The sequence below is a fragment of the Phascolarctos cinereus genome, unplaced genomic scaffold (genome assembly GCF_003287225.1).
Source record: "Phascolarctos cinereus isolate Bilbo 61053 unplaced genomic scaffold, phaCin_HiC Scaffold_3;HRSCAF=262, whole genome shotgun sequence".
Lineage (NCBI taxonomy): Eukaryota > Metazoa > Chordata > Mammalia > Diprotodontia > Phascolarctidae > Phascolarctos > Phascolarctos cinereus.
Window position 1 is genome coordinate 141,758,753 of NW_027555736.1, and position 14,471 is coordinate 141,773,223.

The following is a 14,471-nucleotide window of genomic DNA, read 5'->3' on the forward strand; positions in this document are numbered from 1 at the left end:
GGACATCTTGTGAATTTTTGAAATAACTGTTTGGTTTCCTTAACTGACCCCAAAAGAGTCCACTGTTGCCATGTGTCCTCCCCAGAGAGGATTTGCATCTGTCTTGAATTTGGAAAGTTGAAGTGGATAAAAGAAATCCTCTAGTTATCTGAGTATACAACACTCAGTGCCATGTATGTTTCTGGGTTGTACGAATTGGCGTATTTTCACTCAGTTACTAGGAATATTCTTGGGACAGTCATACTTCATTATAGATTAAATGCTTTTTTTTCCCCTCCTGCAAATGTTTCAGTGATTTCGTATGTACTTCACTGTACCTGCATCAGCATGTCTCAGTCATTTTCATTATATCTGATTTTCACCAAATGTGTCAGCAGCTAGGGCTGAATATTTTATAGCTTGAATATTGTTTATCATTTTTAGCAATAGTGTCATCATGTTTACCTCCTGGTAGCCTCATGAGGTAGATAGCACAATCCCTATTTAACAACTACGGACACTGAGGCTGTAGAACTTGGCATGTTCTTCCAGTGTAGATAGTGAAGGTTAGAACCAGTTCATTCCATCCTCTTATTAGCCTTTGGAAGGCTGAGCGTGGCTCTTATGCAAAAAATACCACAGAAACTGTATTTGGTGCAGTAATCTGCCAGGTAGCCGCATTAGTGCAGAGAGCTGGTCCTGGAATCAGAAACACCAAAGTTCAAATACTACTTCAGACACTTGCTAGCTGTGTGACCCTGGGCAAATCATTTAACCACTGCCTGCCTCAGTTTCTCAGTTTCCTCAGCTATAAAATGAGAAATAGTAGTAGCACCTGCCTCCCAGGGATTGTTGTGAGGATCAAATCAGATCATATTAGTAGATGGCTTAGCATATTTCCTGGCACAGAGCAGGCACTTAGTAAACACTTATTTCTTTCCTTTGTTCTAGGCTGCTTACCTCGTTGGCATCTCTGATCCCAACAGCCAGGCTGGCCACCAGGGTCTCGTAGACCACATCCAGTTTGCCAGGGCTAATCAGGCAATCCAGATGGCTTGTCAGAATCTGGTGGACCCGGGCAGTAGTCCATCGCAGGTAACCATCTTGAGCAATGTACACAATGCTTTCCCAAGGCATCCAGCCTCCTACCGTAGTATATCCTAGGTAGGGAAAAGGAATTGTGAAGGTGGGGTGGAGACCTTGCACATCTCAGATTCACACGGTACATTGTTCTAGATAAAGAATTTGGGAGTCCTTGAAACTTGTTATAGATTGAAAATTAAAGCATGGTATCTTAGAAAACAGAAAACCTCTATTATTGCCTGGGTAAAATAAAGTCAACAGTGAGGGGGTTGGGGGGAGGATGGAGTATATGTCCTGTGTTTCTTTATGATACTTATGCAGCACTGGGGGCAACTAGGTAGCTCAGTGAATAGGGTGCCAGGCCTGGAGTCAGGAAGACCTGAGTTCAAGCTCCACACACTTACTACTTGTATGACCCTGGGTGAGTCACAACCCTGTTTGCCTCAGTTTCCTCATCTATAAAATGAGCTGGAGAAGAAAATCTCAAGCTACTGTAGTATCTTTGCCAAGAAAACCCCAAAGTGGGTCACAAAGAGTCAGACAGGACTGAAATGACTCAACAGCGACATCTAATCAAGTTTGCTGGTAATGCCAGTTTAGCAATGTTTTGTTATCTTCTCCTTTCCATAAAGACCTTTTAAGCTATGTGTTGCCTTTCTGTGGATATCTCTTCCTCTTCTTTTTCTCTTTTATTACCACCCTTTATTTTTGCTTTAGCCTCATTGCGTCTGTATAGAGCTATAACTAGGGTGATGCAGCAGGAATTTGTTTCAGAATGCTGAAATCTAGTGGGTGCTGTCACTATGTTAAATCTTTCAGCAGGATAGAAACAGCTGAGCTTGGCTCCTAGTTAGTAAAAATAATTAGTTAAAGGAGGAAGCTAGCCGTTTTCCTTCACTTCCTTGGTCCATTTGCCTACCTGGAATCCTTCCTTAACTCCCCTCCCTAATCTCCACCCCCACCCCCCTGTCCCATACCGGTACCTCAGAGTATTTGCCATGTTTCACGCTGTTTACCCCAGGTATATTTTTTGCTATTTACCCGAGTTGCAGAAATGTCTACTTTCAGCTCTGCATTTATATTTAGAAGGCCAGTTTGATTTATTCCATTTTTTACATCACTCTAGTGATGACCCTGAATGAATGATTGATATGTGGAACTAGTTCCATATATTTTGTTTAAGGAACGGGGAGGGGTACATACTGAATATATGCAGCAAAGGGTAACAGTTGTATGTAGGTTTCTCAGTAATTGATGTTAGGGAAGCTCAGAAATAGTAAGGACCTCAAGCCGCATTCCAATGGAAAAGAAAAAAGTCTCGTATGTTTCTCAGTGATGCCTAAGTCAGTATTGATAGCCTCATACTACAACATGTCAAAATCCTTGGCACCTCTACCTCTTTTTTCCCTCTTTATCTCCTTCAGGTCCTTTTTTTCCTCTTTCCCTTTTCCTTCCTTCTTTCCTCTCTTCCTTCCCTTCTTATCATATTCCCACCCTTCCTGCTGGCAGGAGGCTATGGAACCCCATCATCCTGTAAGACAATAGAGCCCAATGTCAGTAGACCTGAAATCAACTTTGGTACACGTGAGCTAATTCATATGGAATCTAGATTTTCAGAGCAAAGCTTCTGAACCAGATTCCCCACAGCACTCCGGTTCTCTCCTTTATAGGTTTTGTCAGCCGCTACAATTGTCGCCAAGCACACCTCTGCCTTGTGTAATGCCTGTCGCATTGCTTCATCTAAGACGGCCAACCCAGTGGCCAAGAGGCATTTTGTTCAGTCGGCAAAGGAGGTCGCCAACAGCACTGCCAACCTGGTGAAAACCATCAAGGTGGGTCACCGAACCATCTTCTGAAACATAGAAGCCTTTTCCTCCCCTCTGCTCATCCCCCCACAATATAGCTCAGTCTCTGAATGCCAGATTCATGTTTTGCTCTCAATGTTAATATTTCTACCCATGAAAAGTTGTTTTATTTCCAGATAGTATTCGTTAATTGCATATCCATGTGGGCCAATTTTGCTGCATTAACAGCCTGAAATTCTATCTACTTATAATGGGAAGGGTAGAGATTGTAGAGAAATAGAAATAGATATAGATATAGATATAGATATACCTATATGTATATATATATATATATATATAGATATATAGATATATAGATATACCTATATGTATATATATATATACATACGTATGTATGTATGTGTATATTTACTAAAAACTACATAGAATTCTGCTTAAATGTATTTTAAAAGTTCAGTTTTGTTTAAAAAAAAAGTGGGTCTGCAATCTATATCTGTGCAGAAAATATGTCCCCCAGGGTAGCAAATGTATGCAGATTTCCCAATTATTGATGATGGGGGAGCTCAGAGACTGTAAAGGCCTCAAGCCGCATTCCAGTGGAAAAGAAAAAAGTTATCCCAGGTTTTCTTGAAAGCCAATTTGTTTCCTCTTTCTAGAGACCATAAGAGTAGATATAAAATGGAAGAAGTGAAAAGTACAGGGAAGGGCAGTTGAAATCTTTCCTGAGATAAGTAATATGACAGAAATAGTACTGTTGTTTTTTCCTGATGGAACAAAGATTAGGAAAAATGGAAACATGTAGAAGGAAAGAGGCAAGGTTTTTTTAACAGAGAAATGCATTACCTATAGGTCATGAGTTACGTCTGTAATCCCCTTTCCTAAAAATGTTTTGTGACAGTATTGGAATGTTCTTATGCCATAAGAGATATGTCCTATGAATGTACTGGAATACTATTACACCAATTCCATAGTTAGGATCTTCCAAATCAAATATGACCAGGTGTCCCATCTTCAGTTGTTTCTTTGTGTCTTGTTGGTGTCCATGGATGACATTTGCTGATGTAAAATTAACTCATCTGAAAAAAATGAAATAAAATGTATACTTTCTGTAAAATTTAAAATATTGCTGTACTAAATTAAGGGAAAATGAAGAGGACTTTTATTCTCTTTAGCTTCCAGTGGCTCTTCTTTGCATCTTTCCTTGGTTTTAAACACTGAGTGATCTATATGCAAACCTCTCTCTTACAGTTCCTTTCAGATTCTTCTAGGGATGTCACTTTCTCATAGCAACTCACTTCAGTAAATGAGACTGGTGATGTCCTAAAAGACAAGCTTGCAAGTGATTATGTGAGTAGAGAGAAGGGAAGTGATGTTAGACTCAGCAAGATTTGGCAAATAATTAGAAAGAGGAGTGAGTAAAAGTAAAGCATTAAGGATGCCTTCAGAGTTACAAACCTTGGTGATTGGAAAGATGGTAGTCCTTTCAACAGAAACTGGGAAGTCTGGTGAAAGTACAAGTTTCGGGGTGTTCTTTTTAGTACATGTTGATTTTGAGATTCGTTGGGGTAAACAGGTAGAGTGTTCTAATAGCAGATGGTAATGCAGCACTAGAACTCAGGACAGATTTCAACCAGGTATAGATTTATAAAGCATTCTTGGGAAGGAGAGACTTTTTAAAATTTTCTGACTTCATTCACTTGAAGCACTCTGTGTGCAGACATATACTTACTATGTATATTCATGTATATTTATGTGTGTGTATAAATATAAATATATATGTGTGTGTGTGTGTATGCATATGTATATATTCTTTCCAAAGCTTTCATTTTTTTATTACTATTATTCTGATTACATCAATGAGAAAGTCTCAATTAGATCTAATCTTGGACTATAGATTGTAGATTTAAAACTGAAAGGGTCCTTTGAGGTTATCTGGTCTGACTCCTTCTCTGATTTTCAAATAAAAAACCCAAGGCCCAAGGATTATTTTGCCCAGGGTTATTTAGCAGTGATTAGCAAGTGGCATCCATCTTTAAGACTTGGTGATTATCCTTTTAATAATGAGGGTATGTCTACTACTAGGCCTGTACTCCAAAGAGATTAAAGAAGAGAAAAAATATATATTTGTACGAAAAGTTGTTACAACACCTCTTTTTGTAGTATCAAAGAAATGGAAACAAAGGAGGTTCCCATCAGTTGGGTAATGGCTGGAAAAAAATGGTTTGGTTTGGTTTGGGGCTTTTTTTTTGGGGGGGGGAGTGTTTTGTGACAGTATTGGAATATTCTTATGCCATAAGAGATATGTTCTATGAATGTAATGGAATACTATTATACCATAAGAAATGATAAAAGAAATGATTTCAGTGAAACCTGAGAAGATTTGTATGGGCTGATGCATAGTAAAATCAGGAGAACAATATTTATACATTACAGTCACAACAAACCACTTTGTAAAGTGGTTTGTAAAGACAAACCACTTTGAAAGCTGTAAAAACTGTGATCAAAAAAGGGATAATCAGCTGGGATTCTAGAGGACCAATTATGAAACATGCTGCTGGTTTTCTGAGAGAGAGGTGATGGACTCGGGACAGAATGAGAAATTTTTTAGGTAGGGCCAACAGGAGAATTTGTTTTACTCGGCAATGGCTATTTTGTTACAGGAATTTTATTGTTGTTGATCTTGTTGTTTCTGGTGGCTTAGGGGCCATGGGAGAAAAAGAAGATAGTTCTTTGGTCATTAAAAAAAACTAATTTTTTTTTAATGAGGTCATGTCCAATTTCTATTAGAACATCAGGAGTTGGTAGGATGGGGAGGAAGAGTGGGAAAGTAGAAACAGCATCAAGGGACAGAAGGTTACTGAATCCTTGATAGGTTGTCAAGGTCATGAATATCTGAAACCAAGCCATTTGTCTGTTGGCTACCCTGAGCTTTGAGTCTTGAGGGTTTCTTGTATTGGGAAATGAAATACAAGAGGCACATCATCAGTCATACCCATTCTCCTCCAAAGAAAATTGTGTAGCTGTCTTCTCTTTCCTCCTTCATTCAGCTTGTTACTCTAGTTTCAAATCAGATGTGTGGAATGGAATGTTATTTTAACTTGGGCAGTTGCACTGGTTGGATGCCAACTAAAAATTGTGCAAGAATGGCTTTTGTTTTTCCATGAAGCCAGAGCATGGCCTTGCCCCGTAAAGCAATACTTAGTTCATTCCCTTGAGATTAAACATTGGCACTGTTTTGCTCCCTCCTTGATAGTACGTGGCATGGCTGTAAGTATATTCTCTTCTTTCTTGCTTTCCCTTTTTAAAGTGGATTTTGCAAAAGAAAAAAAATGTTTGGCTGTGGTCTTTTCTTATTTCTGAGCCTTGTTGCAGTTGTCTCTGAGTCAGTGTAGCAGAGCAGAAAAAGAGAATGACTGGTATCCTAGGAAGCTGGGTTCTAGAATGTACTCTGTTAGCAGGTACCTTTGTAACAGGACAAGTGACTTTGGTTTCCTGGGCCTCCATTTCTTCTCCACTAAAATGGAGAAGGTGAACCAGATGATTTCCGTATCTCAATTTCTAGGCATCTGTGAGTTCTATCAACATCAAATTCATGTCTACCAAAATTGCCCTAGGGTATAATTGGATATATGTCTGTGTGCCATAAACCCCTCTGCAGTATGGTCAAGCATATGGGCCCCTTCTCAGAATAATTTTTTTAATTGCATAAAATAACATGCATAAGATTAAAAAAAGAAGTCAGTTACATTGAAATAAAGATGTCATTGTTTTCCCGTGCAAGTCCATGGACCTCCTGAAATTGATCCACATTCTTCAGGTTAAGAACCCTGTTCCATGAGATGAGAAGCAGTGTGGTAAAGCAGAGAATGCAGTGGCTGTACAGTCAGAGGGGTTGGAGATATTCACATAATCTTTCAATCACTACTTAGGTGACTTTGGGAACAAGCCACTTAACCTCTCAATGCTTCAGTCTCCTCAACTGTAAATTGAGGGTTTGCACTAAAGTTCCTTCTAGCTCTAAGTGTATCTTATGAACTTTTAGAGGTTCCTAACCTATTAGGATAGATTAACAAACAGATTAGGGTAAAAGAATTCTGAGTCCAAGAGATAAGGAAGTCCATGAGACTTAACTGTTCTACAAGCTTTGGCAATACCATCTGATCAGAGTAGCTCATCTGGGGAATGGGAGGCAAGAATGACTGAAAGGGCCTGGATATTGGGTTACATGCTTCTGTGCTGCTTATTAATTTAATCTTTAGGCACTTTAGTATAAAGCCAGTGAAAAGATGCTTCCTTAGAATGGAAACCTTCTGCCTTTAAATCACAGGCATATTTATATCCATAGGTTTCTTTGGATGGAGAATTAGTGTTGGCTTGTGATGCTTGAGTCTCCAAAGAATTCCATTCAGTTTTAAAGGTGCTTGGCTCTTGTTTTTGGAGATAGTCCAAATAAACCAGGAGAAGAGCATTATTTCAAGAATGTATCATTCTCCCCTTTGTGGAAGGGTAGTCCATGTGATGCCGGAGGTCAGTTGTTAAATGAGATGCATATTCTACTTTGTTTCTTAAAACAGTCCTGCATCCAGTAGCTCTTTGCTCTTATTTCCCAAATGTTTTAAAAATCCTGAACAAATCAGACCACCTTCTTTTGGAATAGGATGATTTTAGAGCCCCCAGAGACAAGCACTGGCTATCATTATACAGAAAATACTTCTGTATTTCCTCTTCACACCAGGCTCTGGATGGAGATTTCTCTGAAGATAATCGCACTAAGTGTCGAATTGCAACTGTGCCCTTGATTGAAGCGGTTGAAAACCTGACAGCATTTGCTTCCAACCCTGAGTTCGTCAGCATTCCAGCCCAGATCAGCTCTGAGGTAGGACATGCCTTTTTCCTTCTTTGGGGGTTTCCAGGAAGCAAGAAGAAATGGGTTTGGGTTTAGTTATCTGTAGTGTTACATGTATGTGAGAAATGAATAGCTGAAAGTGCTTAAATATGTGCAAAGTTTCATTTTATTATTGTTATCATAAAAGAGGTAGTATTCTAGCCTGAGTGAGAAATTAAGAACTAAGTTACAAGATTGACTGTTGGACCCTGAATTTTCAGTCTGCAAAATAGAGAAGTTGTTAGGAGTATTTTAGATCTGGGCTTGGTGTTTGTTTCAAATACAGAGAAACAAGCTGTGAGTTTGTTGTGTTTACTTGCTTGCTTTTTTTTTCCCCCAAAGACTCTGGTTTTCCCAGCACATCTCATAGCTTTATGTAATAGATGCCCTTGCTCTGTCATACCTTATCTGCCATGCTGCAGTCCTTGTTTACTCCAAGGCGCTCCAAAAGAGACAGAAGAATATAACCTGTACAGAATTTTTTTTTTGTCATCTACCAGCAGGCTTTTCCCAAACAAACCTTCTACCTACTGGTGCTTTAATGTTCATAAACTTCTGTGGCACCCTTTGTCCTGGGTAATGAAAAATAACCCTTCCAAAGAAAAAAAGTCATTGAGTACATTGTTTCCTGGTTCTCCTTTTTTGATTTTGCGTCAGTTCATATAAGTCTTATTGGAGACTACTTAAGGTAGGTGATAAGAATTACAAAAAATTAGTGATAAACAGCACAACCATATTATAATTCTATCCATATCACCTTTGTAAGTCAGCAGTCTTTCCTCCCCCTGGGAAAGACAGGGGTATGTACATTGATTCTCCCATGCTCAGTTAAGCTATCAGACTCTTTGCAAGCAAGGCTGATTTGTCCTGCTCAGGGATGAATTTGAGTGTCAGTACTGAGGGAAGTAATATTCTAGAGGTCAGTATTTTAACTTTTTATGTGAGGAAAGCCAAAAAAACATCACTAGAATATGTCACCTACTATAGTGGAATCTGGATGGCTAGTGATATCCCAAAGACATTTGCTACAGAATGGAAATCTGCATTTTATAATCTCATGAAACTTTCATCCGTAAATATGATTGTAGATTATTTTCTATTTCTCTGTCCTGGGATGCGTGACCTAAGCCTTGGGCTATAGAATCCTGCTGCCATGACCTTCATGCAACACTATGTTTTTCAATACCCCAGCTTGCAAGGGTACAAACTTTCTGATGTTACTCTCCAAAGATCAGAAGAGGGGTAGGACTGTGGGAAATAAAGGGAAAACAGTCATGTTGTAGGTTTGGAACCTACGAGTAGATAAGTAACCATAACCATCTCTCAATTTCTCATACAAACCATTGAAATACAAAGATAATTCAAAACTCTCATTTTCATACAGTAGTTTTGAGGTTTCTCACCTTTACAGCTGCAACTAACAAATAGTAAAATTATCACATTTCTATTTAAATTCTTCCTCTCCCCTTTTAGATGTTAGTAAACAGTAGGGGATAGAAAAAGCCCAAGTCTTAGATAACCTGCAAACCGGATAATTATATGTTGTTGTTCAGTCCAACTCTTTGTGACTCGTTTGGGGTTTTCTTGGCAGAGATACTGAAGTGGTTTGCCACTTCCTTCTCCAGCTCATTTTACAGATGAGGAGACTGAGGCAAATACGGTTAAGTGACTTGCCTAGAGTCACCAAGCTAGTTAAGTGCCTGAGGTCAGATTTGAACTCCGGTCTTCCTGAATCCAGGCCTGACACTCTATCCACTGTGCAATCTAGCTGCCCCAGATAATCATATGAATAATTAATTAAATTGATTGCACATATAGTATTAAAAATGCAGCATATGTTAAAGATTATAGTCCTGTGATGCTCTGTGAGCCATTTTTAGTAACATGCATACAAGTTTTGTATATCCATTGGGTGCTGATATCTCTGCCTGTATATCAGTAAGAAGATTATAGCATAGATTGCTGTACTGATAACCCTGCAAAAGTCTTCTTTCTTGATTAGTGACTCCCACTCAACACCCCCAGATCTTTTTAGGACCTGATCTACCATCAGACATAAGAGAGCTTCCTATCGGTACAAGATACCTTGTCCTCAGTATTATTACTCCATCCAACATACCGATTTTTCTTCCAAATCCTGAAAAGCTATGTAGACACCTCTATTTAATATTTGTCAAATTCAAGGAATTCTTTTCTGTCCTCAACTTACACTGCATCATTCCCAAACTAACAACAACCGCACTGCTTTATTTTTCCCAGGGATCTCAGGCACAGGAACCTATCCTAGTCTCAGCCAAGACCATGTTGGAGAGTTCATCTTTGCTGATCAGGACTGCTCGCTCTTTGGCCATCAATCCTAAAGACCCACCCACCTGGTCTGTCCTTGCTGGACATTCTCATACTGTGTCAGATTCAATCAAGAGCCTCATCACTTCCATTAGGTAAGTGTCTCCCGAATGGATTTTCACCATTGGCTACCCTTTGTTTTCCAATAGTATAATAATCATGCCTTATATTTATATGGTGACTTACAGTTTCAGATTACTTTAGATCTATTACCTTTTGAAACAATCCAGTTTTTTAGGTACTGCTGGCATTATCATTCCAGTTTTTTTTATAGGTGGAAAGATTGAGATTAATTGATTGGCTCTAGGTCATGCAGCCAATTAGTGGCTGAGCTAGAACTGCAGTCCCAATCTCCCAGCTCCAAGTCACACCAAGTCACGCTTTCCACTACACCAAATGGATCAGGCCTGTTATTTAAACTAGGATTTGATACCGTTTTATCTGGGTGCCAATATTGTCTGCCACCTGTGTTACCTAGATACTCAGGCAAGGATAACCAGTATTTGTTGTTCTGCCCTGAAACAGAAGTTTGGTCTTTAATCTAATTCTCTGGTAAAATCATATGAATATTTGGAGTCTTGCTAAAACTGTGGCTGTCTCTGTCTGTGCCATCTCCAGTGATATTAGGACACTTAACATTCTTTGCTTAGAATATTACATTTTTAAACAGAGTTTAGATTTAATTCTATACAGAGGGACTAAATGAATCCCTCCTCTTATACAGTTATCCTTTGCTTCTCATTTACTTGGGAAGGTCATAGAATTAGCTAGCACTTTCCTGCTCAATGTTCTGAATCAGCATTGTGAAATGTAGAAGCCCATGCAAAGAAAAATCCATTAGGTATTACTCTTATCCTTAATACAACTAGGGGTTCTGTCAGTAGTGTATAATGTAGCTCATTTGCACTAAAAATAGAACTCACCTTTTACAAGAGTAATAATAATAATAATAATAAAAAACATATAATGCTTTAGGGTTCACAAAGTGCTTTCCATATATTATTTAGATTCTTAAAACAGTCCTATGAGATAAGTCCTATTATCATCTCCATTTTACAGGTAAGGTTACACCTAAGACACAAAGAAATTAAGTGACTTGCCCAGGGCTGTACAGCCAGTAAATGTCTGAGGTAGGATTTGAACCTACCTTTTATAATGATGTTATACTTAAACCTATGTGAAGTCTTGGCCATTCTTGGAGTATTTGGGCAATTAAGGTTAAAGAGGGTTTTATTACTTCCTGAAATAGAGTGTCTTCTTCAGGTATCTATTTCCTCTCAAGTTGAGGACAGTTTCCTACAATTTCCTTCATCTTGGTGAGGCAGGATGGCCCAAGAGCCTTAGCTCAGTGAGGTCTTCCTACATTTGAGTTTAATGTAAAACCAGATAATTTGATCAATGCATTTTTTCCCCAGTTAATGCACATAGATACATTCAAAATTTATGTCCCAAGGTCTGCTCTGATGATCTTCTAAATTGAATTTTACATATATTGGAGGTTTTTTTCTATATCTATATATCTATATATCTATCTATATCTATATATCTATATATCTATATCTATATCTATATCTAGATATATAGATATATAGATATATATATATATATATATGTATGTGTGTGTGTGTGTGTGTGTATATATATAAACCTCAAATTTACAAGAAGGTATTAGAGAAAGATGGTCAGGAGTCTGTTGCTTATTAAATAGCATAATGAAAGAGGACATGTGATCAGAGACACCCAATGCACTAATCCTTAATGTGATGTCTCAAAGCAAAATTGGACTCTTCTTTTCTCCTAATAAAAAGGTTCTCTTTGTTTCAGGGATAAGGCTCCAGGCCAGAGAGAGTGTGACTATTCCATTGATGGCATCAATAGGTGTATCCGAGATATTGAGCAGGCCTCTCTGGCTGCTGTCAGCCAGAACTTAGCCACAAGGGATGACATCTCCATAGAGGTAATGATTGCTATTCAAATGTAAATTGATCCGTTTATCCCCTGATGATTAGAGAATGTTGTAGAGAGATCTAGTGTTGAGATCCTAAGTCCTCTTCATTGTGTGGCTGTGCCTTTGAATCTCAAAACTGTATCAGTTCTGTGTAATCTCTGGAGAAGTTTGTAGTAGTACTAGTAATACAAATAACAGTAGTACTAGTAGTAGTAGTAGTACTAGTAATACTAGTAGCAATAGTACTAGTAGCAGCAGCAGCAGTTAACATGTATGTAGTGCTTTAAGGTCCACAAAGTGCTTTACATGTACTTTAAATAATATCATTTGTCCTTATCTGTGAGGATCACCACCACCCTTTGAGGTAGGTACTGTTATTATTCCCAGTGATTTGCCCAGGATCACATAGCTAGCTTCCTGGAAAGTGTCTGAGGCAGGATTTGAACTCAGATTTTCCTGACTTCAAGTCTAATGACTATCCATTGTGCCACCCGGTATGCTTTTTTGCCTAAGAAACATTCTTGCTGTGTACAGAGAGATTCATCTCGAGAAGGCTAGCCAGTGAGTGATAATATTTTCCAGCCACAACTCATCAAAACTGTCTCCTGAGATAAAGAGGGTTTATACTTCAATAACTGAAGAGAATATACATGTTGAAATGATATGTATATGATTGGTATGTGTATATACCCATATATGTGTATAATAATATGTTCTATATATTATATATATATCATAGCATATATAGTTATAATATATGCATAACATAGTCTAGTAGCAGCAGTGTTCAAGGCTCATATATTGGCTATTAAGAGAATTAGAAAACATGTGGGTATAGTAATAATAATAATAAATAATATTGATAATAATAATAGCTAGCATTTTATAGCACTTTGAGGTTGCAAAATGCTTTATAAATATTATCTCATTTTATCTCTTTATTTAATAATGAAAAGGGATAAGGACATGTGATGGTAGCTTTCTTCATGTATTCAAAGAGCTGGTATATGGAAGAGGGGGTTAGATTTGTTCTTTGTGGCCCCATAGGGAAGATTTTGGAGCAGTGTGTAAAAGCTGTCAATGAACAGGTATGAGGGCCATATATGGAAAAACTTGCCTAACAAGTTAGAGCTATCTGAAAGTTCAGTGGACTAAGAGGCAGTGGGCTCCCTATTACTGGAGGTCTGTAAGTAGACATTACATGACCACTCAGTGATGTTGTAGAAGAGATTCCTCTTCAGGGACAGATTAGACTAGATTATCTTTGAAGTCCCTTTTCCCTTTTAAATAATGTGACTGTGAAGACAAAAAATGTTTTTTGTTTGAGTCTCTTCCTTTGGTAAATTTAAGGTACTTAATCGTGGAGTGGAGTGGGTAGGGTAGCTATTGAGCAAGGAATAATCAATGAATCATGGATGGAAGGAAAATTGAAAATTGAAATTAACATGTGACCAGGGTTTCTTTTTGAATAGGTTGAGAAGATGGCGCCTACCAGTGGTAGGTACAGATTGTGAAAATGGAAAACAGACACTAGAAATTGAAAAAAAGATGGAGTGTATTATTAGCCCAGGCTTTCTCAATTCAATTTAGAAGATCATCAGAGCAGACCTTGGGACATAAATTTTGAATGTATCTATGTGCATTAACTGGGGGAAAAAATGCATTGATCAAATTATCTGGTTTTACATTAAACTCAAATGTAGCAGACCTCACTGAGCTAAACATTTTTACTGTAGGATTATTAGCTATACAGCCTTTCATCTATTACTATTACCAGGAATCCCGTACCCACTTACACCATCAGTCTTATAAATTGTTGAGCTGCTTTTTCCTAAAACTCGGAGGTAGAATTTTTTTTTTCCATTTCTTAGGAGAGGATCAATTCCTTTTCTTTCCATTGTTGTGTTTTCATTCTAAGTGCCCTTAATGTCTACCTTTGTTTCCTTTGATTCATCTCTACCTGCCACTTAATTTTCCCAAATGAGACAGTAGGACTAAGACTCTGTCTGTAGCTGGTGGTGCATTAGTTGAGTTATGTCCACCCTCTGTGGTGCAGCCCTTTGCATTACAGCTGAATCTATGGAAGACACAACATTTCTAGCCCACAGTCATTCTGGTCCATTAGGGTCAGTAGGGGTGAAGGATGCAATAGACAAAAAGCAGTCCGTGAGTTAAGACCAGTGGTCAGGACTCTGACACTCTTTTCTTTTCAGCTCTGTTGCAGTTCCCTAGCCATGAATCCTGACTCTGGCTAACCGTCTTCCTTCTTCTGTCAGTCACTTGGATATCATTACTTCACAAATACTCTGGTACCAAGTTGGCTGAGTTTTGGGATTACACTTGCTTTTTTTCCAACTTGGATCCTGCTTCATCTGTCTCAGGCAAGGATTGTCCATCCTTCTGCCCCAGGGATTTGCCTACGGAC

At 38.4% G+C, this 14,471-nt stretch overlaps 1 protein-coding gene across 1 annotated transcript in view; it reads left to right on the plus strand.

Moving 5' to 3' along the window:
- Positions 1-14,471, plus strand: part of TLN2 (talin 2) — a 575,966-nt gene that overhangs the window by 435,680 nt on the left and 125,815 nt on the right. Inside the window, 5 exon segments of the mRNA XM_078151184.1 lie at positions 931-1,074; positions 2,733-2,894; positions 7,603-7,743; positions 10,012-10,193; positions 11,923-12,055. Coding sequence (XP_078007310.1) covers positions 931-1,074; positions 2,733-2,894; positions 7,603-7,743; positions 10,012-10,193; positions 11,923-12,055 — 762 coding nt within the window.